Source organism: Rattus norvegicus, chromosome X (assembly GCF_036323735.1).
Source record: "Rattus norvegicus strain BN/NHsdMcwi chromosome X, GRCr8, whole genome shotgun sequence".
Taxonomy (NCBI): Eukaryota; Metazoa; Chordata; class Mammalia; order Rodentia; family Muridae; genus Rattus; species Rattus norvegicus.
In genome coordinates this window covers 151,274,072-151,298,411 of record NC_086039.1, presented here as the reverse complement: position 1 = coordinate 151,298,411, position 24,340 = coordinate 151,274,072, and the positions used below count along the sequence as shown (strand labels likewise).

The following is a 24,340-nucleotide window of genomic DNA, read 5'->3' as shown; positions in this document are numbered from 1 at the left end:
TGCGGGTTGCGGATTTGGCTCAGTGGTAGAGCACTTGCCTAGCAAGCGCAAGGCCCTGGGTTCGGTCCCCACCTCCGAAAAAAAAAAAAAAAGGAAAACAAAAAAAAAAACTGTATGCAATCTCAGAGCATTACATTAAGGCAAAGAAGCCAGACACTCATCACACATGTTCTTTCACATACATGGAAACAATTTTAGAAGGACCTGAATATAGAACAGTCATTTGAGGGGGCTATAATCAATTGGGCAAAATGCAAGGGAAAACTGGCTAGATAGAATCTTTACAAGGTGGTCCTTGTCATTGTAGATGTGTGCACATATGGGTAAGACAGAATAAGTCTCGTGAATTTGTATGATTAAGGCATATGTACCTATTGTAAAAATAGTCAGGCATAAACTATGCTTCACAGGTCACAATCAAAGTGGAAAGCACATGGAAAGAGGAGTCTACCCTCTCCTTCCTCTGGGACTAATATACCTTTTCAAATAATTCGATAATTTCCTCATTCAAAGAAATAAATTAATTGAAATATCTCAAGTAGATTGTTAAACAATTTCAAGTGTCATTTAACAGCTACGCAAACTAATTACAGGAACATTAGCTATCTGGAAATGCCACAAACCTGCTCCCCTACCTCTATGTCTGCCCTAAGACCTTCATGGGAACTTTTGGTTTTTCTCTTTGTCATCAGTTTTAGCAGTTGGATTTTATTTTCTGTAGGACAAATGTAAGTTGCAGTAGAGAAGCTTTATAGGACCACTGAGTTAATTCTACTGTGTGCTACCAAATCTATCTAAGAGTGTTACTGTCAGCTTCTCTGATTCTGACCAGGGGCCTGATAATTCAATATTTACCACCTTGTAATGTCTGCAATTCACCAAACCGCTCAGAGCTCACTTGATGGTTAAGGGACATGGAGTGTCGCGTATACCAAACGAAAGAATGACAAATGAGATGATGGGCCAATTTATATTATAATTTTTGGTAGTGTAAGGCATGTTTTGTGCATGTCACATGACATGATCACAGCTAATCTTCTTCATTATCCTCGGAGAACAAAGAATGAAGACATGATTCGATAGCTGCCAAGTCCTGTTGTTGCTGTTTTAAAGAGAGATATCATAATTATTATAAGCATCTCCTCAAGGAAGACATTCAACACATTGACAAGATACCTGCTTTTCAGTATTCAGTATATACTACATACATTTTCTGTCGCAAGTTTCTTCTTCAGGCTTTGCATTTCATTTTCCAATTTGTTTTGCTCAATAGCATCAAGAACTTTTTGCTCATCCTCAAGGACTTGGACATTCTAAAACAAACAAAGTTTACATCAATTGAAAAAATCTCCTATTCATGTAACATTCAAAACTTGCACGGATCAAAACTTTCACATTTTAAGTCAGTGGATGCTTATTAGGAATGCCAAAAATGATGACATTTAGCCACATTTCCATGTGCTATAAAGGAATTAAGTGGGAGGCAGCTTCCTGCCCTCAGCCACTAGCTGCACCCTAACCCCTAAGTCCATTGCCCCACCAACGCCCTTCAACCTCATCAGACCTGCGGATTCGGAACCGCTGAGGTTAGTATAAGTGCCTGCATTTGTCTTACCTGCCCGCTGAGTCCTTTGGTACAGCCCAGCTGCCCTGAACAGTCTGCTGTCGACACATGCTGAAACCTCATCTGTCCACCCAACTCTCCACCCACCTTCATCAGAACTGCTGATTCTAAACCATAGAGTTTAGATTCAATTCCTGTACCTACTTCCCCTACCTGCTGAGTCCTCTTAGGCAAGCCTAGCTGCCCTGAGTGACTTTCTGCCCCCCAGACCTCCACCGACCAACCACTTCTCTACCTGCCTCTCTCTCCACTTCCAATTGCCACCCCAGGTTCCTCAGAGGTACACCCAACTGATGGGAGACTTGTACGGCCCCCTGAGTATCATTGTCCAAACCAGTAATATCCACAAGGGGCCTGCCACTCTAGGGTCATTGAGTTTAGGCATCCCCCCAATACCTACACAACAGATGGCCAAATGCCCATTAAAGAACACAATCAATAGACACATAGACAGGGCAATATGACAGCTACAGAGCACAGATCTTCTACTATAGTAAGCCCTAGGTATCCTGCACTAGAAATCTGACTAGAAATCTAAGCACTAGAAAATGACTTTAATCCAATCTCATAAAGATGATAGTGACCTTTACAGAGAAATTGAAGGAATCCCTTAAAGAAATACAAAAATACAATCAAAGAAGTGCAGATCTTTAAGAGGAAACAAATAAATCACTTAAAGAAATACATGAAAATATAGTTTAAAAGGTGAGGGTAATAAATAAAAGTGTCCAAGAACTGAAATGGAAATACAAGTTATGAAGAAAACACAAACTATGGGAATCCTGGAGATGGAAAATCAAGAGAGAGAAGATAAACAAGAGATACAAGCATCACCAGCCAAATACAGGCGATGGAAGGCAGAATCTGAGGCAGAGAAGATACAATGGAAGAAATTGATACACCAATCAAGAAACTTCCTGATATGAAATATGCAGGAACTCTGTGCAACCAGGAGAAGACATATCCTAAGAATAATAGGAATAGAAGAAGGTAAAGAGTCTAAGCTCCAAGGACCAGAAAATATTCTCAACAAAATCATAGAAGAAAACTTTCCAAAACAAAAGAAAGAGATGCCTATAAAAATACGAGTAGCTTGCAGAACGCAAGACTGGACCAGAAAAGAAAATGTTCCTGCCACATAGTAGTCAAAACACAAAATCTACAGAACAAAGAAAGAATATTAAAAGGAGCAAGGCAAAAATCCAGGTAACATACGAAGGCATACCTATCAGAATTACTCCTGACTTCACAGTAGAGTGTCTCAAAGCTAGAAGGGCCTGAAGAGATAGATATCTTGCAACGTCTAGAAAACCACAGATGCCAACCTAGACTACTATATCCAGAAAAACTCTCAAAAACCACAGATGGAGAACCTAAGAAATTTCAAGAAAAATTCAATTTTAAACAATATCTATTCACAAATCCAGTCCTACTTATAATACCAGAAGGAAAACTTCAAACCAATGAACATCACAAACACAGGAAATCTGTATTTCCATCCCAGTCAAAACAATGGAAGCCCACCTCCACATACAGTCAGAGCACCAACATCAAAATAACAGGAATTAACAATCACTGGTCTTTAATACTGTCGACATCAATGGACTCAATTCACCAATAAAAAGACACAGGCTAACAGAATGGATGCAAAGGCATGATCCAAACTTCCACTGCCTACAAGGAATATACTTCAGCAATAAAGGTAGATATTACCTCACAGGAAAGTGATGAAAAAATGTTTTCTGTGCAAATGGACCCAAGAAGCGAGCTAGAGCATCCATTCTAAAATCTAGTAGAGTAGACTTTCAACGAAAATTAATCAAGAGAGACAAAGAAGGACACCTGATAGCAATAAAAAAAACCTAGCACGATAATGTCAATTCTGAACATCCAAGCCAAAAACTCAAGGGTACCCATATTTGTGAAAGAAATGCTAAAACTTAAAACACACATGGAAATCCACACGTTAACAGTGGGAGACTTCAACACCCCACTCTCACCAATCCATATGCCATCCAGAGAAAAAGTAAGCAGAAATAATGAAAGAATCCAACTATATGAATCAAATGGTCCTAACAGATACATACAGATCATTTCACCCCAAAACAAAAGATCTCTCTCAACTGCTTGTGAAGTCTTCTGCAAAATTAAACCTATGTTCCATTACAAAGCTAGCTCGAACAGATACAAGAAAACTGAAATAACACCTTGTATCTTATAAGACCACTATAGATAAAAGGTGGGCTTCAACAACAACAGAAATTAGAGAATGCCTGTACACTCTTGGAAAAGAAATACCTCTCAACTTCACAATCTCTGAGTCAAGGAAGAAATAAAGAAATGAAAGGCTTCCAGAATTCAATGAAAATTAGGGCACTACATACCGAGAGCTGCACTAAGAGGAAAGTTCATAGCACTAAGTGCCTCTGAATAAAAACTGGAAAGTTCTCATGCCAGCAATCTAAAAGAACATCTTTAGTCTCTACAAAAGAAGAATATGAAGAAGATGGAGAGGAAGAGGAACTAGAAGTAGCAGAAGTAGAAGTAGAAGGAAAAGGAAGAGAGGTGGCAACAGCGGTGGAGGCAGCAGCAAAAGCAGAAACAGAAGCAGAAGAAGCAGAACCAGCAGAAGAAGCAGTAGAAGCAGAAGCAACAGAAGCAGCAGTAGAAGCAGAAGAAGCAGAAGAAGCAGGAGAGGAAGAAGCAGGAGCAGGAGAGGAAGAAGCAGAAGTGGAAGCAGAAACAGGAGAGGCAGAGGCAGAGGCAGAGGCAGAGGCAGAGGCAGAGGCAGAGGCAGAGGCAGAGGCAGGAGCAGGAGGAGGAGGAGCAGGAGCAGGAGCAGGAGGAGGAGGAGGAGGAGGAGGAGGAGCAACAACAGCAGCAGCAGCAGCAATATCAGCAGCAGCAGCAGCAGCAGTAGCAGTAGTCGCCGATGCAAGCACACTGAAATGTAGTAGAAGGCAGGGCATAGACAAAAGTGGGTCTGAAACCAATCAATTTTTGGACCTGGTTCTTTGAGAAAATCAGCAAGGTAGACAAACACTTAAGCACACTAACTAAAGACAGAGGGACACTATCCAAATAAACAATATCAGAAATGGACAGGGAGACATAAAAACGAAGAGAGGGAAATTCAAACAATAATTAGGTCTTACAACAAAAGGTGGTACTCCACAAATTTGGAAAGTCTTGATGATATGGATGGTTTTCTAGATAGATAACACTTAGAAAAGTTCAACCAGGATCAGGTAAATAATTTAAACAGTGCTACAACACCTAAGGAACTACAGGAGTGATTAAAGTCTTAAAAGAAAACTCAGGGCCAGATTATTTTGGCACAGAATGCTACCAGATTTCCATTTTTGTTTTATTTATTTCTTTTATTAGACTTTTTAAAATTTATGTTTCAAATGTTATTTCCTTTCTCAGTTTCCTGGACGTAAGCCCCCTATCTCATCCCACTACCCATCTTCTATAAGTATGTTACCCTTTCCATCCACAACCCTTCCAGCCCCACTGACATTCACCTATACTGGGGGTGGGGGGGGGTCCAGCATTCGCAGGACCAAGGGCTTCTTCTTCCATTGGTGTCCATAAGGCAATTCTTTGCTACAAATGCAGCTGGAGCTATGGGTCAGTCCTTGTATAGTCTATGGGTAGTAGTTTAGTCCCTGGGAGCTCTGGTTGGTTGGCATTGTTGTTCTTATGTAGTTACAACCCCTTCAGTTCTTTAAATCTTTTAACTAGTTACTCCAATGGGGATCCTGTTCTGAATTCAATGGTTTGCTGCTAGCTTTTGCCTCTCTATTGGACACGCTCTTGCTGTCCCTCTCAGGTGATAGTTATATCCAGCTCCTGTCAGCATGCACTTCTCAGCTTCATCAGTCTTATCTAGCTTTGGTGGCTGAATGTGTGTATGTGTATATATATGTATATATGTATATATATATATATGTGTGTGTATATGTATGTATAAACATATATATATATACACACACACATATATGTATACATACATACACATACATACATACATACATACATATATATATATATATATATATATATATATATATATGGTATATATACCCATGTCGGGCAGACTTTGAATGGCTGAGTTGAATAACCCTATTAAATACTGGGGCACAGAGCTAAACAAAGAATTCTCAGCTGAGCAATATGGAATGGCTGAGAAGTACCAAAAGAAATGCTCAACATCCTTAGTCATCAAGAAATGCAAATCAAAACATCTCTGATATTCTACCTCACGCCAGTCAGAATGGTTAAGTTCAAAAACTCAGGTGACAGCTGATGCTGTTGAGGATGTGGAGAAAGATGAACACTCCTCCATTTTTGATGGGATTGCAAGCTGGTGCAACCACTCTGGAAATCAGTCTGGAGGTTCCTCAGAAAATTGCACATTGCACAACCCGAGGACCCAGCTATACCATTCCTGTGCATATCCCTAAAATATCCCTAAATGATGCTACAACATACAACAAAGACACACACTCCACTATGTTCATAGTAGCCTTATTTATAATAGCCAGACAGGAAAGAACCCAGATGCCCTTCAACAGAAGAATGGATACAGAGAATGTGGGATACCTACACAATGGAGTACTACTCAGCTATCAAAAACAATGACGTCATGAAATTCATAGGCAAATGTATTGAACTAGAAAATATCATCCTGAGTAAGGAAACCCAATCACAGAAGAACAGACATGGTATGTAGTCACTGATAGATGGATATTAGACCAAAAGCTCAAATTACGCAAGATACCATCCACAGACCACTTGAAGCTCAAGAAGAAGGACGACCAACGTGTGGATGCTTCACTCCTTCTCAAAAGGGGGAACAAAGGTATTCATAGGAGGGGATTTGGAGGACACAAGACTTTCAAAGAAGAGTTAACACCAAAACTCTTTGAAATATTCCACAAACTAGATATAGAAGGAATACTGCCAAACTCATTCTGTGAGGCCAAAGTCACCCAGTTACCTAGCCCACACAAAGGCTCAAGGATGGAAGAGTATTTCTGACTAATTTCTCTTATGAACGCTGATGCAAAATTACTGAATAAAATACTTCCAAGCAGAGTATCAAAACATCATCCACCATGGGCTTCATCCCAGGCATTTGGGAAGGTTCAGTATAAGAAAACCCATCAATGTAGTCCACCATAAAAGCAAATTATAAGAAAAGAATCATGATCCTTTCATTAGATGATAAAAATGCCCTTGACAAAATCTAACACCCATTCATGTTAAAAGTCTTAGAGTGATCAGAGATACAAGGCACAGACCTAAAAATAATAAAAGCAATACACAGAAACTGAATAGCCAATGTAAAATTAAGTGGAGAGAAACATAAAGCAATTCCACTACAATCAGGACAAGACAAGGCTGCCCCCTTTCTCCCTATCTATTTGATTTAATACTTGGACTTCTAGCTATAGCAATAAGAAAACCAAAACAAGATTTCAAAGGGATACAGATTGGAAAGAAAAGAGTCAAAGTATTTGCAGATGATATGATACTGTACAAAGCAAACCTCAAAGTTCTACCATAGTATATCTGAGAAACACTTTCGGCAAAAGGGTTGGATACAAAATTAACTCAAAGGAAAAGGAAAACTCAGTAGCCCTCCATCATACAAATGATAAGTGGGCTGAGAAAGAAATTAGGGAGATAGCACCCTTTAATATAGCCATGAATAGTATAAAATAACTTGGTGTAACTTTGACCAAGCAATTGAAAAGTCTGCTGTGACAAAAACTTTAGGCTCTAAAGAAAGAAACTGAGGAAGGTATCTGAAGATAGAAAGATCTCTTATGCTATGGGTAGGTAGGATTAACATAGCGAAAATGGACATCTTACCAAAAGAAATGTTCAGATTCAACGCAAATCCTATCGACATTCCAACGCAATTCTTTACATACCTTGAAGAGCAAATCTCAACTTCATATGGAAAAAGAGAAGACCCAGGATAGCTAAAGCAATCATGGACACTAAAAAGTTTGGGGAAGTATCAGCATCTCTGACCTCAAACTGTACTACAGAGCAATAGCAATAAATACTGCATCACATTGATATAGGAACAGACAGGTTGTTCAATAAAATCGAATTGAAGAACTCTGAAATGAATCCACACACCTACTGACACTTGATTTTTACAAAGAAGGAAAAAACCACACAGTGGGGAAAAGAGGGCAACTCCAATAAATGGTGTCTGTCTAATTAGATACCAATATGTAATAGAATGCAAATAGATCCATAGCTATCACCCTGACCAAAACTCAATTTCAAATGGATCAAATACTTTTAGGTAGAACCTGGCAAAGTAATAGAACAGAAATTGGAAAATAGCTTTGAAATCATTGTTACAGGAGACACTTCACTGCACAGAATGCCAAAGGCTTAGGTCCTAAGATCAACAATAGAAGAATGGAACTTACTGAAACTGCAAAGCTTCAGCAAGGCAAAAGACACTTTCGATAGGACGAAAAGGCAACCTACAGATCAGCAAGGATCTTCACCAGCCCTACATCTGACACAGGACTAATATCAAAAATTTAGAAAGATCTCAAGAAGTTAGACACCAACAACCCAAAAGGCCAATTAAAAATGGGGTTTAGACTTAGAGAATTCTCAACAGGGGAACCAAAAATAGCCAAGAAAAACTTAAAGAAATGTTCAACATCCTTAGTCATAAGGGAAATGCCAATCAAAGTGATCCTGAGATTCCACCTTACAACTGTGGCAAAGGCTAAGTAAGATCAAAACTCAAGTAGCAGCACATGCTGGAGTATGTGGACAAGGGGAACACTCCCCCATTGTTGGTGGGATTGCAAATTTGTACAGTGACTTTGGAAATCAATTTGACAGTCTGTCATAAAACTGGGAATCCATTTATTTTGAGACCAAGCTATAATGCTCCTGGGCATATACTCAAAACACGCCCCACTATCCTGTAGGGACACTTGCTCAACTATGTTCATAGTAGCTTTAGATATAATAGCCAGAAATGAGAAGCCACCTAGATGGCTCTCTAATGAATGAATAATGGATAAATAAAACGTGGTATATCTACACAATGGAAAATTAATCAACAATCAGAAACAAAGACATCAAGTATTTGGCAGGCAAATGTGTGGAACTTGAGAATATCACCTGAGTGAGGTAACCCCTAGCTACACAGACTTATAAGTATACACACTTACTTAAAGTATACAGAAAACCTATAGAGACCCTATCCAGAGGTTAGGCAAGGCCACCCTATAGGGATGGGGCCATACACCCTTTGAAAAATTTTGAAACAGAATTGCTCCTGTCTAAAGGAAATACAGGAACAACGAGTGGATCAGACTGAAGGAAAGGACATCCAGAGACTGCCCCACCTAGGGATGCATCCATATGCATCCACCAAACCCAGTCACTTGCTGATGCCAAGAAGTGCTTGCTGACAGGAGCCTGATATGGATGTCTCTCTCATAAGAGGCTCTGTCAGAGCCTTAACTGTAAAGATATGGCTGCTTGCAGCCAACCGTAGGACTGAGCATGGGAACCACAATTGAGGAGTTATGGGAAGGACTGAAGGAGCTGAAGGGTTTTGCAACCCCATAGGAAGAACAACAATATCAAACAGCCAGACACCCCACTCCCCCGAGCTCTCAGGAAATAAACCATCAACTAAACAATACACATGGAGGGACCTGTGGCTCCAGCTGCATATGTAGCACAGGATGGCCTTGTCTGGCATCAATGGGAGAAGACGCCCTGGGTCCTGTGATGGTTTGATGCCCCAGTGTAGGGGAATTATTGGGTGGTGGATAGGAGTGGGTCACTGTGTGTGTGTGTGGGGGGGGAGCACCCTAGTGGAGGCAGGGGAATGGGTGATGGAATAGGGGTAGAGGGTTGGAAGGAAAAGCAGGAAGGGGGATAACATTTGAAATGTATATAAACAAAAGAACCAATACAAAATTATACATTAGGCATAAAATCCAGGATAGCTATGCTACAAGCCACAGACCCCAAAAGTGGGTAATAAAGAGGTCCCAAGTGAGGATGTATGAATCTCATTCAAAAGGAGAAACTAAATAGTAACCTGAATTGGATAGAGAGAGGGACCAGAGTAGGAGAAGAGGGTTACAGGGATGCAAGGCAACCAGGTGTGAGGAGAAGCTGGGTGAGAAAAGCCTGGAAGTGAGAATGGAAACCAAGGCATAGGGGCATCTCTGCTGACTAGGTAGAAGCCTGGGACAGGAGAGGACAGGGAGAGCCTACTGGGTTGGTACTAACATAGATTCCTACTAGAGGGGCATATAATGAATGAATAGACCACCTCCTGTAGCAAGACAGGAGTTTCAGAGGAGGAAGAAGGATATCAACCCACCCACAAAACCTTAAACCAAAATTTGTCGCGCATACAAGATGTCCAGGATCTACTAACCTGTGACTGCCACAACTTGAGACCCAGCCCCCACATGAGAGAGTTAACCCCTGACACTAGTAATGATCCTCTGCTATGCTTACAAGCGGGAAACTAGCAGAACTGTTTCCCGAGAGGTTTCATCTAGCAGTTGACTGAAATCGATGCAGAGTCCCACAGTCAAACAAGAGGCAGGACCCCAGTAGTCTTGTGGAGGAGTTGGGGATAGAAGTGAGCAAGTCTGAGTTGTCAAGGATACCACAAGAAGACACCCAGAGTCAAATAACCCGTGACTGTGCGGGCTCACAGAGACTGAACCAGCAACCAGGGAGCACGCAGGAGTGGAACCTAGGTTCCCTACACATTTGAAGCAAACCTGCAGCTCAGTATTCATGTGGTTCCCACAACAAGTGGAATGGGGCTCTCTTATTCTCTGTTCCTTCCATTGGATCCCCTTTCCCCTACCTGATATGCATGGCTGGGCCTCATTGGGAGAGGATGTGCCTACTCCTGCTGGGAACATGAGATGGTGAGTGAGGAGTGCAAATCAAAAGGAAGCAGACAGAGAAAGGAACCCAGGCCTATAGCATGAAATAGAGAATCCTCTGCCCTGCTCCAAGTACTGGCTTATGATGAAAGAAAGAACATATAACATGATTTCCATTTCCATTCCATAGAAATGGTAGACACTTTGCCTCATGAGCATTCAAGTTGCACAGTACATCACTTAATTATTTTTTTTTCTATTCAGCCAAAGAACAGTGATGTGATGGACACCATGGGTTGCTAACCGTGGCACGTGTGCCTGGAACAACTGAAATATAACTGCATATTTTCTGCCATATTCCTAGAATATGGTTTAGCATATAAACAAGAATAATATAAAGAAGTTTAAAATTGGTTTGGAACTAGCGGGTAAAAAACATAAGCAAAGCAGGGAAACAGAGTTGGGGATGGCTTCATAGGAACCTACTATCCTGGAGGCATGGAAGCAAAGACAGCCAAAAGCAGCTTTGATTTGAAGGAGGGGGAAGTTTCTGAGGAGGGCACTGCAAGTTCTAGAGGTAAAAAAGGGAGGCTGATACTTTATGCCTTTACAGTGCGACATGAGAGGTGGGGACTTTTAAGTGAAGTTGGGATTGAAACAGGGAACTCAGAAAAGACTTCCTAGTACTACTAGCAAGAAACATTTAAGGTCCTGGGATAGTTCATCAGCTGAGGAAGTTTAATGAAGAAAGGAAAGTACAGAGGACATAACCAACCCTATAGGTAATGTGGGGAAAGGAACATCAAGCAGCCACTGTAGAAGGTTTGGTAATAAGTTCCCAATCTAGTGGTCACATTTAACAGTGACATTTAGAAGAAAGTATTGGGTAACTTTTTCTTTACACCGTGTGAAGTTGTGTCAATATTTTCAACTGTTAATTCTGTACCTGCAGAGAGCTAATTGCTGGCAGGATTCTGGTATTGTCATTTCTATGGCCCATCACTGGGGATTTTCTATTTCCTAAATATCCATCCTTCCTCACCTGTCTAAAGGCAAACTAGAATTGCATCACTCTTTGTCTAGCTGCTGATTGTCCGTAATAAGGGGCTGATGGCCTACAGCTGGGCAGGAAGCAGGAGATAGTTCTTCTGGGCAGAGGGAGGGATGCTGAGAGAAGAAAACAGAAGTGGGAAATTTTGGAGTGGACATGGAGGGAACAGCAGGGACCACAGAAGGACAGAGAAGGTTATACAGCTACCCACGTGGCTGGTTGTAGGCTAGATGGTCAGGTTAAGTTTGATGAGCTATCTGGGTGAATACCCAGAAAAAGGCCTAAGCTGTAAACTCTATAGAAGACTTTGTGTCTTTATTTATTCTGATGGTGCATCTGAGAAAGTCCAGCTACAGGAAACCCCTTCTGTTTAGATCCTCAAGAAAATGTTTCTCGGGCTCAGTAGAGCTACATGCCCTCCAACTTTAAACTCTCTTTAAACACCTGGTCTGGTTATAGGGAGCACTCAAGCTCTTAAAAGGATTTGGTAACTGCCACTTTATTAAGGTAGCATCAATTAGTTTGGGAGGACATACTTCGGGTATGTTTGAATAACTGGAAATAGAGGGGGAATGTGGATCTGGGAAGAGGAAAGGTAGTGGGTGTAGAGCTGGAAGGAGTGGAGAGAGGGGAAACTGTGACTTGGATGTATTTTATAGGAGCATAACCTATTTTCAATGTAAAAAGAGAAAATTAACAAGATATTAGGACATGGAATACCAAAGTGAATTTTAAAATACTATATATATAGAAATAGATATAGCTATAGATATGAACACACACATATAATACTATATATATATATATATATATTCGCAAAAAGTATAATCTACAAGATGAAAGAAAGCACCCCTTAAAACCCGTGAATACTGTAGCTTGACATCAGCTCCACAAAGGATAGTTGGTCCAAGTGCATAATTCTCTTTTCACTAAAGGTCAATTCTCTGCATTCTCTGCATTCTTTGTTCATTCTATTAGGTATTTCAGCCATCTCTAATGGCTGTAAGTTTTAACATAGAGCCACCTTTGGACAAGATTAATTCTAATAGTAAAAGTCCCATAGCCTTCTCACATACTTCACTACAAAATAAAAGTGGCCGTAATGTGCCTGGTGTGGTGGCACACACCAGCAATCCCTGCACTCTGGAGGCAGGGGCACTCAGATTGCTATGTAATTCAAGGCCAGCCGGGCCTACCTAGCTGGACCCTGCCTCAAACAAAGAAGAAACAAACAGAACAGAAAAATTCATTTGTTGTTTACCCTTGCCTATTTTACACTCAAGAAAACTGCCCATACTAAACAAGCAAAAGAAAACCACAAATTATTTATAAAATGGCTAATTTCCACTCTTTATTTATCAACTTCAGCATAAAGACATCACAGAGTATAAGTTCTCCACAGTGTGTTTAGCTCTAGGTGAAGTCCAAATTTTACATTTCCTGATTTAAATGACTCATAAAACTAGATAAGTTTTCAAATTAAATATGCCCTTTGCAATCATGGATAATCTTGGAAAGCATTCAAAATAGAAAATGATCAAACATCGAAGGAGAATTTAATAGCTTCCCCCTCCCCCCATAGATTCAGAATTACCAGTCTGTCTCCTGCTTCTACCTACATACTGTGTCGTAAGGAAATGATTTCTTAGCAGCTACAATAAACAGACCTTTAGAAACTGATCAGATACAGTTTTTGCTTCATCAATGGTCGCTCTCTGCGCCATCATAGCATTGTACATAGTCCCTGCACGTTGGTTGGATGAATTCTAAAATATAAAAGAAAGAGGTGACAAAATGCAAGAAAATTGAATATTTACAATCCCAACTGCATTATCTTTGAGGTAACACACATTAATCACTGCCGGTATTTTCTACTTTAAATATTATGTTCAATTTTAAATGATGTTAGAGAGTTCAGATAAATGTTCTTCAACAGCTTTTGACTAAGATAGTCTTTTTGTCACCAACATTCAAATTGTAAGTACTCTTCATGTTGAAGTCAAAAGAGGATCCTTCCAATATGTGAATTCCTACATCACAGGAATATAAATAGAAAGAACATAATGCTTGTTGTCTAGCATTCAGTGAGTATTAAATGTTGCACATTTCAACATGTCCTTAGACGAAATTTCCAAATACAGCCCTTTCTGTTCCTTGACCTTGTCTCCAGCTGCAACCTAGGCATAACCCATGCTGGCCCTCAAAGTCATCCCCTACATATCTTCATCCACATCTATTAAGTATGAAAAAAAAAAAAGCACACAGCAACCAGTTATCGGATGCTGTTTTAGAGCATTTTAGTAAATATATGAAGACTGAACTTGTTTGATATTTAACCCATTCTATAAGTTGGAAACATTTCTATCCCCACTTTCACCTCTTAGGAAAGTGAGTCATGGAGATAACTAGTTAAACTATGGGTAGATTCCAAGAAGAGTTCCAGAGCCCAGATTCATGACCATAAACAGGGACTGTTTGCTCATTTTCTCAGCACCGAGGCTCTTTCCTGCCTTTGAGGATCATTCTCTTTAGTACTATAGCTCAGTCCTCCGTCAAAATATAAGAGGCCTTAAAAAGAACATTCCCTGATGTCTAACTCCCAATTTCCGTGTCCTGTTCTCAGTTTCAGAGTACATATTATTATCAGGGATTAATACTGTTCTTGCCTACAAGCAGCTTTTCTTCCCCATCCCTGTCTGGGCATGTCAGAATACTAACTACTCAAAGATAACCCCTCCTCTGCTCTGCCACAGCAGCTACATTGTCCACTCTCACGATTATCTACCGTTGTGTCATTAAATAATGCTGGGCACTCCTAACTACTGGTGATATGTATCTCACTAGGCTCTCTCAGAAGAAAGAGAGGAAGAGCTGCAAGTCTTCAATCAGGACATGCTGTGTTGGCCAGCCTGATTCCTAACCAACCATTTTCACATGCCACCAGAGAAAAAGAACCAAGCCAGAAAGCATGGTCTTATAGGCCCACCACCACCTCATACATCAGCCCTCTTAATCCTCCAAGATCCTATAGTGGACTCTCTTTCTTGAATAGTTGTATGCATTACTACCACTGTAGACTTTGTCACAATACTTTGGTTACAAGCCTGATACCCACAACAAAACTGTCTTCTTCTTGTCCGACTTTCATCACATCCTTTTCCCATTGTTGGAACAAAGGCTCAAACATCTTAGAATATTTGGAACGAAGCATCTTCCTGTAAAACATAATAATAAGCACAGGGTCCTTTAGTATGAGGGTAAGACAGATTACACATTCTCAAATTAAAAAAAAATATTCGGCATAATTAATACAACCAAAGGAGAAGAGAAAAATAATTGAAATAATCTAGTGGGAGAGAGAAAAGTGGTGTCACATGGCCCCATTATAAAATTTTGTACTCCTAAGTTACTATAAGACAGGATATGTCACATGCCTTCCCTCTTGAACGGCAAGGATTCGTTGCGATATAACTTTCCCGTAATTGTTTATTTGACCTCTCTCTAATACACTATGCGTTCCTCTTGCTAGATAACATAGATTCTGATAGAGCCAGTTGATTTATTGCAAGTAACATACACCTTCCTCCTCAAGGACTGCCATAAGAGAACTCTTCAGCGGATTTGTCTTCTCCCATTCTCACAATGATTTTCCCAAAAGAATGGCAATTGCAATTTGAGACTGGTTCAAATTATTTGTAAGATTGTCACTACAATTTAAGATTCATAGTTACGATATATTAAAACTGTCTACACAAGCTGACTATTATTTGCTGTCCTATGCACAATGCTTTGGTGCTGAACCTGCACGCATGCAGCCAGCCAATTACAACGCGTAAGCATCAATGAATTGTACAGTAATAGAGTGATGTCGTTCGTTATTTAAAAGGCAAGAAGCAGACTGTACTCACTGTATTCTGCATCACATATCTCAATTCTGCAAAACTGAGGATCTAACACTAATAAAAATTTCTGTTCAGAGGAAAATCAAGGTGATGGCAATTTTCAGTGCTGTTTCAAAATCCATGCACAGTGATCATGGAATCTGCATTCATTTGCAGTAACAAAGAGTAAGACATTGCACAAGTTTTGTAATTCAAAGAAGTCAGCTACTTTACCTTTCCCTTTGTTGTGTTTTAAAAATACGCACAAGCTTTTCATTCAGGGTGTCGATAGAAGTTTTTACATCTTGGCAATACTGTTTTCTCTTTGCAAGGTGAGACTTTTTAGGGTCACCTATACATGAAATAAAAATTTCTTAGAAGATGAAACTGGAAGTTACTTTGTTCCCATTCATTCAAATAGACATGGGATATGGTATTTGAGCAATAATGCAAAAATATTAAAAATTTGTACAATCGGCATCATTCCAAAAAACAAACTTTTCTGACATTTTTATGAACACTTCCATTTCCCTTTATCCTTTCTATTCAACTAAATCATAAATATGATATACATATATATAAATATCTTATATATTATATGTATTATATAAGTATATTCAATTTAAGATTAATTTAAAAATATCTTAATTTACAGAAGAGAGAGGTCCAAGGCAAAATGCCTTTTTATTTTATAACATGTATATAAAGTTGTTCAAAGAAAAACTTTAATTTTCTCCTCAGAATCAGTTAATACAAAGGAATATAAATACTTAGTAAATATTCTTCTTTCCAAACAATATTCTTAGGATGGGAAATTGTGACAACACATTTGATAAAATGCAAGTATATTTTATTTTAAGCACTGCTAAAAACATACAAGTAAATATACAATATGAAAGTTTTACGCACTCTGGCATATGATATCTAGGCACTGTACTTTACTAAAAATGACATCATCTTGGGGATAAAACAGATTAAATAACAAACATTTAAATTCTTTATCTTAGACTTCATAATGCATGCTTACCCATAAGTGCTGGAATTCATAATATTTCACTACTAGAAATGCTGTACTTGTAATATGAATTTATATCAAGGAAATATGGGCCACAGCTATTTTTAGAACGTACAGATCAAATCATCCCTGCAATGATACAGATATTTTATCTATCCAGTAACAATTTCTGTGACTCTTTCTGATACAAGCTCCTTGTCAGCACCAAGACAACAAAAGCTTTTCAAGATTCTTGCTTGTATGAGTTGTCTCTAGAGACAGGTCAAAAATCAGTGAGGAGTCTTAGTAGTGTTTTCTCTAGACAGGTGTCCAAAATTTAGTCACTTTGTAAAAATGTAGGTCAATTCATGAAGCAGAGCTAATAGTTAAGAATCAAGTATAAAATGTTCCAGGTTAAGGATCCAACCTCATACTTGTCACTGGGGAGAAACAACAGCACCACCAAATACACCAAGGAACTTTTTAGTTTGCTATTAAATAGCTGACTCGGAGTTAGTTAGAGCTGTATGGAAAGACTCCCATAGGCACTGTTATTCTAGGAAAAACTATCAAAAGCCCAGAAAAATTAATTAATTCAGAGCATGAAAAGAGCATGTTGAAACTAATAAATAGAATAGACAGTAGTTTAAAAATTGACATAATCTCACCCAATCCATCCAGGAAAACAAGGCACACCCTACTCAATTTCTACTGTACAATACACCCATACCTCGGCATTGTTAAAACTAATTCCGTTTACACATCACGATTTTAAAAAACAAAGAAATGTATACAAAAATAAAGGAGACCCTATACATAAACAAAGCAATCCAATGTATGTGAAGGAGACATCAAACAAGAGTCCTGTAGGTCAGTGACTCACTTATAACCAAGTAAATTTTAATGATTGAAAAACAGCGCTTCTGAATGACTAGTGTCTTCTAAAAAACGTACCGTGAAGTTCTCGTGTCATCTTCAGAGCAGACCCCCTATGAGAAACAAATTTTTTAAATGAGTTTTTGAAAATTCAGTTCACTTACGGAAATAAGTATTGTGCTTTGCAGTGTTTTACAAAGAATAGTTGAATTTTCTGAAACTACCTTACAATGACAAACAAGACTTCACATAGATTACCTTGCCTGCTGATCGTCTTGGTCTGATGAAGAACTGTCCTCATCACTGATCTCAATCACATGCTTTTCTGCTTCAGTGAAACAAAAACAAGGGGGGAGGATACAAGGAATAAGCTGAATCCTAGACAAGAAAAATATTTTTAAATCCCATTTGAGATAAAAAAAAAAAAGGCACATGGCTGGGAATCTCTAAATCAAAATCTGTCTCTGTGTCTCTCTGTCTCTGTCTCTCCCTCTCCCTCCCTCCCACTCTCCCCTCCCTCCCTCTCCCCTTCCCTCTCCGTGTCCCTCCCCCTCCCCTTCCTTCTCCCTCTTACCCTCCCTCTCCCTCCTCCCTCCCTCTCCCTCCCTCTCTTTGTCTCTGTCCCTCCCTCCCTCTCTCTCCCCTTCCCCTCCCTCCCTCTCTCTCCCTCTTCCCCTCCCTCTCTCCCTCTCCTTCTCTCTCCCCTTTTCCCCCTCTCCCCTTCTCTCCCTCTCCCCTTCTCTCCCTCTCCCCTTCTCTCCCTCTCCCCCTCTCTCCCTCTCCCCCCCATCTCCACAGACACACACACATACATACATACACACACACACACACACCCTCCCTCCCTCTCTCCCTCTCCCTCTCTCTCCCCTTCTCTCCCTCTCCCCTTCTCTCCCTCTCCCCCCATCTCCACAGACACACACACATACATACACACACACACACACCCTCCCTCCCTCTCTCCCTCTCCCTCTCTCTCCCCTTTTCCCCCTCTCCCCTTCTCTCCCTCTCCCCCCATCTCCACACACACACACAGACACACACACACACACACACACACACACACACACACACACACACAGACCCTCCCTCCCTCTCTCCCTCTTGGCAATTGTAAAAACCTTCCAGGGTCAAAGTGACTTTAAAATCATGTCCTTGCCAGGGGAGAGGTTGGAAGTGAGAGTGGCTTAGGCTGGGAGTCCTGGGATGAGAATGTCAAAGGGGAATTTAAAGTCAACCAACAGCTTGAGAAACTTGAAATACAAGTATTCAGCATTCGAAACTGAAATCTGAAATTTGAATTCTGAAATCGGAAGTAAATGATCCTGGATGTGCCTGGGCTGCCCTTGTGTGCCACTTGCCAAAAGCCAGGTCTGACTGTCTCCTGGCTTAGGCACAGCCTTGCGGAACCCTTCTGATTTTACCTGGTCTGGGGGGAAAATTGTGATGGACAACATCATCATCAGATTGAGAATCCGAAGACTCCCTCGGGCGCTTCGCAGTTTTGCTTGTAGCCTTCTTCCCCTTGTATGGCATGTCTTCTTGTGCGAAGGTTTGAGCCCTAACCCCTAAATGTTGGGATTGCAATGGCAGAGAAAAGGAATTAAGTAAGAGTCTTGGGAACAGGTACCAGAGCAGGGAGGTTCATGGAGGCTGACAATGGTGTGGTGCCCTGTCCTGTCGGGTATGCAGTGAGGAGCGCAGAGCGTCTCTCTCCTGCACAACTCCACCTATGCTCCTCCAGCTGAGTTTCTGACTTTCCATGGGCGGGGTGGCCTGAGGTTGGTGGGTGGGAGTTGACCTTGATGATGGCACAAAGCTGTGCCCTGTGTTCCCATCATCCCTCAGAGGACTAAGCAGTTTAGGGCTGACTCAGGCCCTGGCACTGCGTCACCAGAAATGAACCTGTGCCACACACTCAGGAGAGGACCCTGCTCGCTTGATATTTCGAGGACACAGGAGCCCTGGTGTCAATAAGGAACTGTAAGAGGCAAAGGTACGAAGCGTGTCTGCACTCTTTCCCTACCGCACCCACAGATTCCCTGAGCCCCTCTCAACACCAGGGGAAGCTAGTTCACTTGTACTCAGTGCCCTCAGGAGCCTCCTCCCATCTGAGGCCTAGGGGAGACTCCCTGATATCTCTCGCCTCAGGAGACAGCCGAGGCCTAGTTGCCCGCCCCACGCAGGCCCACAGGTTCTGCCAGTGGTCAGGGAGGCCCTCAGAAGCAGAGGCCTTACCACTGGAGCTCATCACAGAGTACCTAGGCACCAAGGTCACTGACCTAGTGAACAGCTCCTACCACATTCCCTTTCCGGCCTCTCTCTCCTCAGGCAGCCTGTGGTGCCTTGTGCAGAATTCTTTTCCCAGGTGCACCTGCGGGGGCGGGGTGCGGGATACGTCACAGACTGCAGGACGCGCGATGCGCATGCGTGTACATAGCAGAGCCCCCAAGAGCCATTGTCTTTGAACAAATCAGGTGTTGGTTTCTAAAGACAGAATTTTGGCTCAGACTGGTATTACCTGGTGTCTTAGACACTTTTCACAGATCTATACCAACATACTAACACAACCTCAAAAATGTTACCTGAAAGACAAGGCTTATAACACCAATTTCTAAACCCAGACTACTGCTGTTGACAGAGAACCTGCGGTGATGCAATTCAAAGACAATGATTTGTTCAAAGATTCGTTCAAATGGCTGTTGGGGGGCGAGGCGTGCGCTGCTCCATTCACGCATGCGCATCGCGCGTCCTGCAGTCTGTGACGTATCCCGCACCCCGCCCCCGCAGGTGCACCTGGGAAAAGAATTCTGCACAAGGCACCACAGGCTGCCTGAGGAGAGAGAGGCCGGAAAGGGAATGTGGTAGGAGCTGTTCACTAGGTCAGTGACCTTGGTGCCTAGGTACTCTGTGATGAGCTCCAGTGGTAAGGCCTCTGCTTCTGAGGGCCTCCCTGACCACTGGCAGAACCTGTGGGCCTGCGTGGGGCGGGCAACTAGGCCTCGGCTGTCTCCTGAGGCGAGAGATATCAGGGAGTCTCCCCTAGGCCTCAGATGGGAGGAGGCTCCTGAGGGCACTGAGTACAAGTGAACTAGCTTCCCCTGGTGTTGAGAGGGGCTCAGGGAATCTGTGGGTGCGGTAGGGAAAGAGTGCAGACACGCTTCGTACCTTTGCCTCTTACAGTTCCTTATTGACACCAGGGCTCCTGTGTCCTCGAAATATCAAGCGAGCAGGGTCCTCTCCTGAGTGTGTGGCACAGGTTCATTTCTGGTGACGCAGTGCCAGGGCCTGAGTCAGCCCTAAACTGCTTAGTCCTCTGAGGGATGATGGGAACACAGGGCACAGCTTTGTGCCATCATCAAGGTCAACTCCCACCCACCAACCTCAGGCCACCCCGCCCATGGAAAGTCAGAAACTCAGCTGGAGGAGCATAGGTGGAGTTGTGCAGGAGAGAGACGCTCTGCGCTCCTCACTGCATACCCGACAGGACAGGGCACCACACCATTGTCAGCCTCCATGAACCTCCCTGCTCTGGTACCTGTTCCCAAGACTCTTACTTAATTCCTTTTCTCTGCCATTGCAATCCCAACATTTAGGGGTTAGGGCTCAAACCTTCGCACAAGAAGACATGCCATACAAGGGGAAGAAGGCTACAAGCAAAACTGCGAAGCGCCCGAGGGAGTCTTCGGATTCTCAATCTGATGATGATGTTGTCCATCACAATTTTCCCCCCAGACCAGGTAAAATCAGAAGGGTTCCGCAAGGCTGTGCCTAAGCCAGGAGACAGTCAGACCTGGCTTTTGGCAAGTGGCACACAAGGGCAGCCCAGGCACATCCAGGATCATTTACTTCCGATTTCAGAATTCAAATTTCAGATTTCAGTTTCGAATGCTGAATACTTGTATTTCAAGTTTCTCAAGCTGTTGGTTGACTTTAAATTCCCCTTTGACATTCTCATCCCAGGACTCCCAGCCTAAGCCACTCTCACTTCCAACCTCTCCCCTGGCAAGGACATGATTTTAAAGTCACTTTGACCCTGGAAGGTTTTTACAATTGCCAAGAGGGAGAGAGGGAGGGAGGGTCTGTGTGTGTGTGTGTGTGTGTGTGTGTGTGTGTGTGTGTGTGTGTGTCTGTGTGTGTGTGTGGAGATGGGGGGAGAGGGAGAGAAGGGGAGAGGGGGAAAAGGGGAGAGAGAGGGAGAGGGAGAGAGGGAGGGAGGGTGTGTGTGTGTGTGTATGTATGTGTGTGTGTCTGTGGAGATGGGGGGAGAGGGAGAGAAGGGGAGAGGGAGAGAAGGGGAGAGAGAGGGAGAGGGAGAGAGGGAGGGAGGGTGTGTGTGTGTGTGTGTATGTATGTATGTGTGTGTGTCTGTGGAGATGGGGGGGAGAGGGAGAGAGGGGGAGAGGGAGAGAAGGGGAGAGGGAGAGAAGGGGAGAGGGAGAGAAGGGGAGAGGGGGAAAAGGGGAGAGAGAAGGAGAGGGAGAGAGGGAGGGGAAGAGGGAGAGAGAGGGAGGGAGGGGAAGGGGAGAGAGAGGGAGGGAGGGACAGAGACAAAGAGAGGGAGGGAGAGGGAGGGAGGAGGGAGAGGGAGGGTAAGAGGGAGAAGGAAGGGGAGGGGGAGGGACACGGAGAGGGAAGGGGAGAGGGAGGGAGGGGAGAGTGGGAGGGAGGGAGAGGGAGAGACAGAGACAGAGAGACACAGAGACAGATTTTGATTTAGAGATTCCCAGCCATGTGCCTTTTTTTTTTTTATCTCAAATGGGATTTAAAAATATTTTTCTTGTCTAGGATTCAGCTTATTCCTTGTATCCTCCCCCCTTGTTTTTGTTTCACTGAAGCAGAAAAGCATGTGATTGAGATCAGTGATGAGGACAGTTCTTCATCAGACCAAGACGATCAGCAGGCAAGGTAATCTATGTGAAGTCTTGTTTGTCATTGTAAGGTAGTTTCAGAAAATTCAACTATTCTTTGTAAAACACTGCAAAGCACAATACTTATTTCCGTAAGTGAACTGAATTTTCAAAAACTCATTTAAAAAATTTGTTTCTCATAGGGGGTCTGCTCTGAAGATGACACGAGAACTTCACGGTACGTTTTTTAGAAGACACTAGTCATTCAGAAGCGCTGTTTTTCAATCATTAAAATTTACTTGGTTATAAGTGAGTCACTGACCTACAGGACTCTTGTTTGATGTCTCCTTCACATACATTGGATTGCTTTGTTTATGTATAGGGTCTCCTTTATTTTTGTATACATTTCTTTGTTTTTTAAAATCGTGATGTGTAAACGGAATTAGTTTTAACAATGCCGAGGTATGGGTGTATTGTACAGTAGAAATTGAGTAGGGTGTGCCTTGTTTTCCTGGATGGATTGGGTGAGATTATGTCAATTTTTAAACTACTGTCTATTCTATTTATTAGTTTCAACATGCTCTTTTCATGCTCTGAATTAATTAATTTTTCTGGGCTTTTGATAGTTTTTCCTAGAATAACAGTGCCTATGGGAGTCTTTCCATACAGCTCTAACTAACTCCGAGTCAGCTATTTAATAGCAAACTAAAAAGTTCCTTGGTGTATTTGGTGGTGCTGTTGTTTCTCCCCAGTGACAAGTATGAGGTTGGATCCTTAACCTGGAACATTTTATACTTGATTCTTAACTATTAGCTCTGCTTCATGAATTGACCTACATTTTTACAAAGTGACTAAATTTTGGACACCTGTCTAGAGAAAACACTACTAAGACTCCTCACTGATTTTTGACCTGTCTCTAGAGACAACTCATACAAGCAAGAATCTTGAAAAGCTTTTGTTGTCTTGGTGCTGACAAGGAGCTTGTATCAGAAAGAGTCACAGAAATTGTTACTGGATAGATAAAATATCTGTATCATTGCAGGGATGATTTGATCTGTACGTTCTAAAAATAGCTGTGGCCCATATTTCCTTGATATAAATTCATATTACAAGTACAGCATTTCTAGTAGTGAAATATTATGAATTCCAGCACTTATGGGTAAGCATGCATTATGAAGTCTAAGATAAAGAATTTAAATGTTTGTTATTTAATCTGTTTTATCCCCAAGATGATGTCATTTTTAGTAAAGTACAGTGCCTAGATATCATATGCCAGAGTGCGTAAAACTTTCATATTGTATATTTACTTGTATGTTTTTAGCAGTGCTTAAAATAAAATATACTTGCATTTTATCAAATGTGTTGTCACAATTTCCCATCCTAAGAATATTGTTTGGAAAGAAGAATATTTACTAAGTATTTATATTCCTTTGTATTAACTGATTCTGAGGAGAAAATTAAAGTTTTTCTTTGAACAACTTTATATACATGTTATAAAATAAAAAGGCATTTTGCCTTGGACCTCTCTCTTCTGTAAATTAAGATATTTTTAAATTAATCTTAAATTGAATATACTTATATAATACATATAATATATAAGATATTTATATATATGTATATCATATTTATGATTTAGTTGAATAGAAAGGATAAAGGGAAATGGAAGTGTTCATAAAAATGTCAGAAAAGTTTGTTTTTTGGAATGATGCCGATTGTACAAATTTTTAATATTTTTGCATTATTGCTCAAATACCATATCCCATGTCTATTTGAATGAATGGGAACAAAGTAACTTCCAGTTTCATCTTCTAAGAAATTTTTATTTCATGTATAGGTGACCCTAAAAAGTCTCACCTTGCAAAGAGAAAACAGTATTGCCAAGATGTAAAAACTTCTATCGACACCCTGAATGAAAAGCTTGTGCGTATTTTTAAAACACAACAAAGGGAAAGGTAAAGTAGCTGACTTCTTTGAATTACAAAACTTGTGCAATGTCTTACTCTTTGTTACTGCAAATGAATGCAGATTCCATGATCACTGTGCATGGATTTTGAAACAGCACTGAAAATTGCCATCACCTTGATTTTCCTCTGAACAGAAATTTTTATTAGTGTTAGATCCTCAGTTTTGCAGAATTGAGATA

At 41.3% G+C, this 24,340-nt stretch overlaps 2 protein-coding genes across 4 annotated transcripts in view; one reads left to right on the top strand and one right to left on the bottom strand.

Moving 5' to 3' along the window:
• Nucleotides 1-956: 956 nt before the first annotated feature.
• On the bottom strand, nt 957-19,833 carry Fam9c (family with sequence similarity 9, member C). Its single transcript, XM_003752154.6, has 9 exons — nt 19,630-19,833; nt 18,772-18,915; nt 17,606-17,672; nt 17,426-17,460; nt 15,712-15,829; nt 14,712-14,811; nt 13,264-13,362; nt 1,209-1,313; nt 957-1,102 (listed from the first exon to the last, which is right to left on the bottom strand). The coding sequence occupies exons 2-9, from the start codon at nt 18,881-18,883 to the stop codon at nt 1,031-1,033; spliced, it is 708 nt and encodes a 235-aa protein (XP_003752202.1). The 5' UTR covers nt 18,884-18,915; nt 19,630-19,833; the 3' UTR covers nt 957-1,030.
• The window catches only part of Fam9cl1 (family with sequence similarity 9, member C like 1), a 19,730-nt gene continuing 14,586 nt past the window's right edge, over nt 19,197-24,340 (top strand). The window contains exons 1-5 of one of the 3 annotated variants that reach the window (XM_063280372.1): nt 19,197-19,343; nt 20,944-21,087; nt 22,189-22,255; nt 22,401-22,435; nt 24,032-24,149. In XM_063280372.1, coding sequence (XP_063136442.1) covers nt 20,976-21,087; nt 22,189-22,255; nt 22,401-22,435; nt 24,032-24,149 — 332 coding nt within the window. In that variant the 5' untranslated portion in view covers nt 19,197-19,343; nt 20,944-20,975. Of the gene's footprint in view, nt 19,344-19,775; nt 20,230-20,538; nt 21,088-22,135; nt 22,256-22,400; nt 22,436-24,031; nt 24,150-24,340 lie in introns of those variants that run through there. The other 2 variants (XM_039100283.2, XM_039100285.2) reach the window with 2 other exon arrangements.

Bases quoted from the DNA above. Each gene is read 5' to 3' on its own strand.
- Fam9c (XM_003752154.6), bottom strand. From the start codon at position 18,883: ATGCCATACAAGGGGAAGAAGGCTACAAGCAAAACTGCGAAGCGCCCG. The intron at 14,812-15,711 runs GTAAAGTAGCTG...TATGTTTTACAG, and splicing joins AAAACACAACAAAGGGAAAG to GAAGATGCTTCGTTCCAAAT. The intron at 13,363-14,711 runs GTGGGTATCAGG...TTTATATTTTAG, and splicing joins AAGAAGAAGACAGTTTTGTT to AATTCATCCAACCAACGTGC.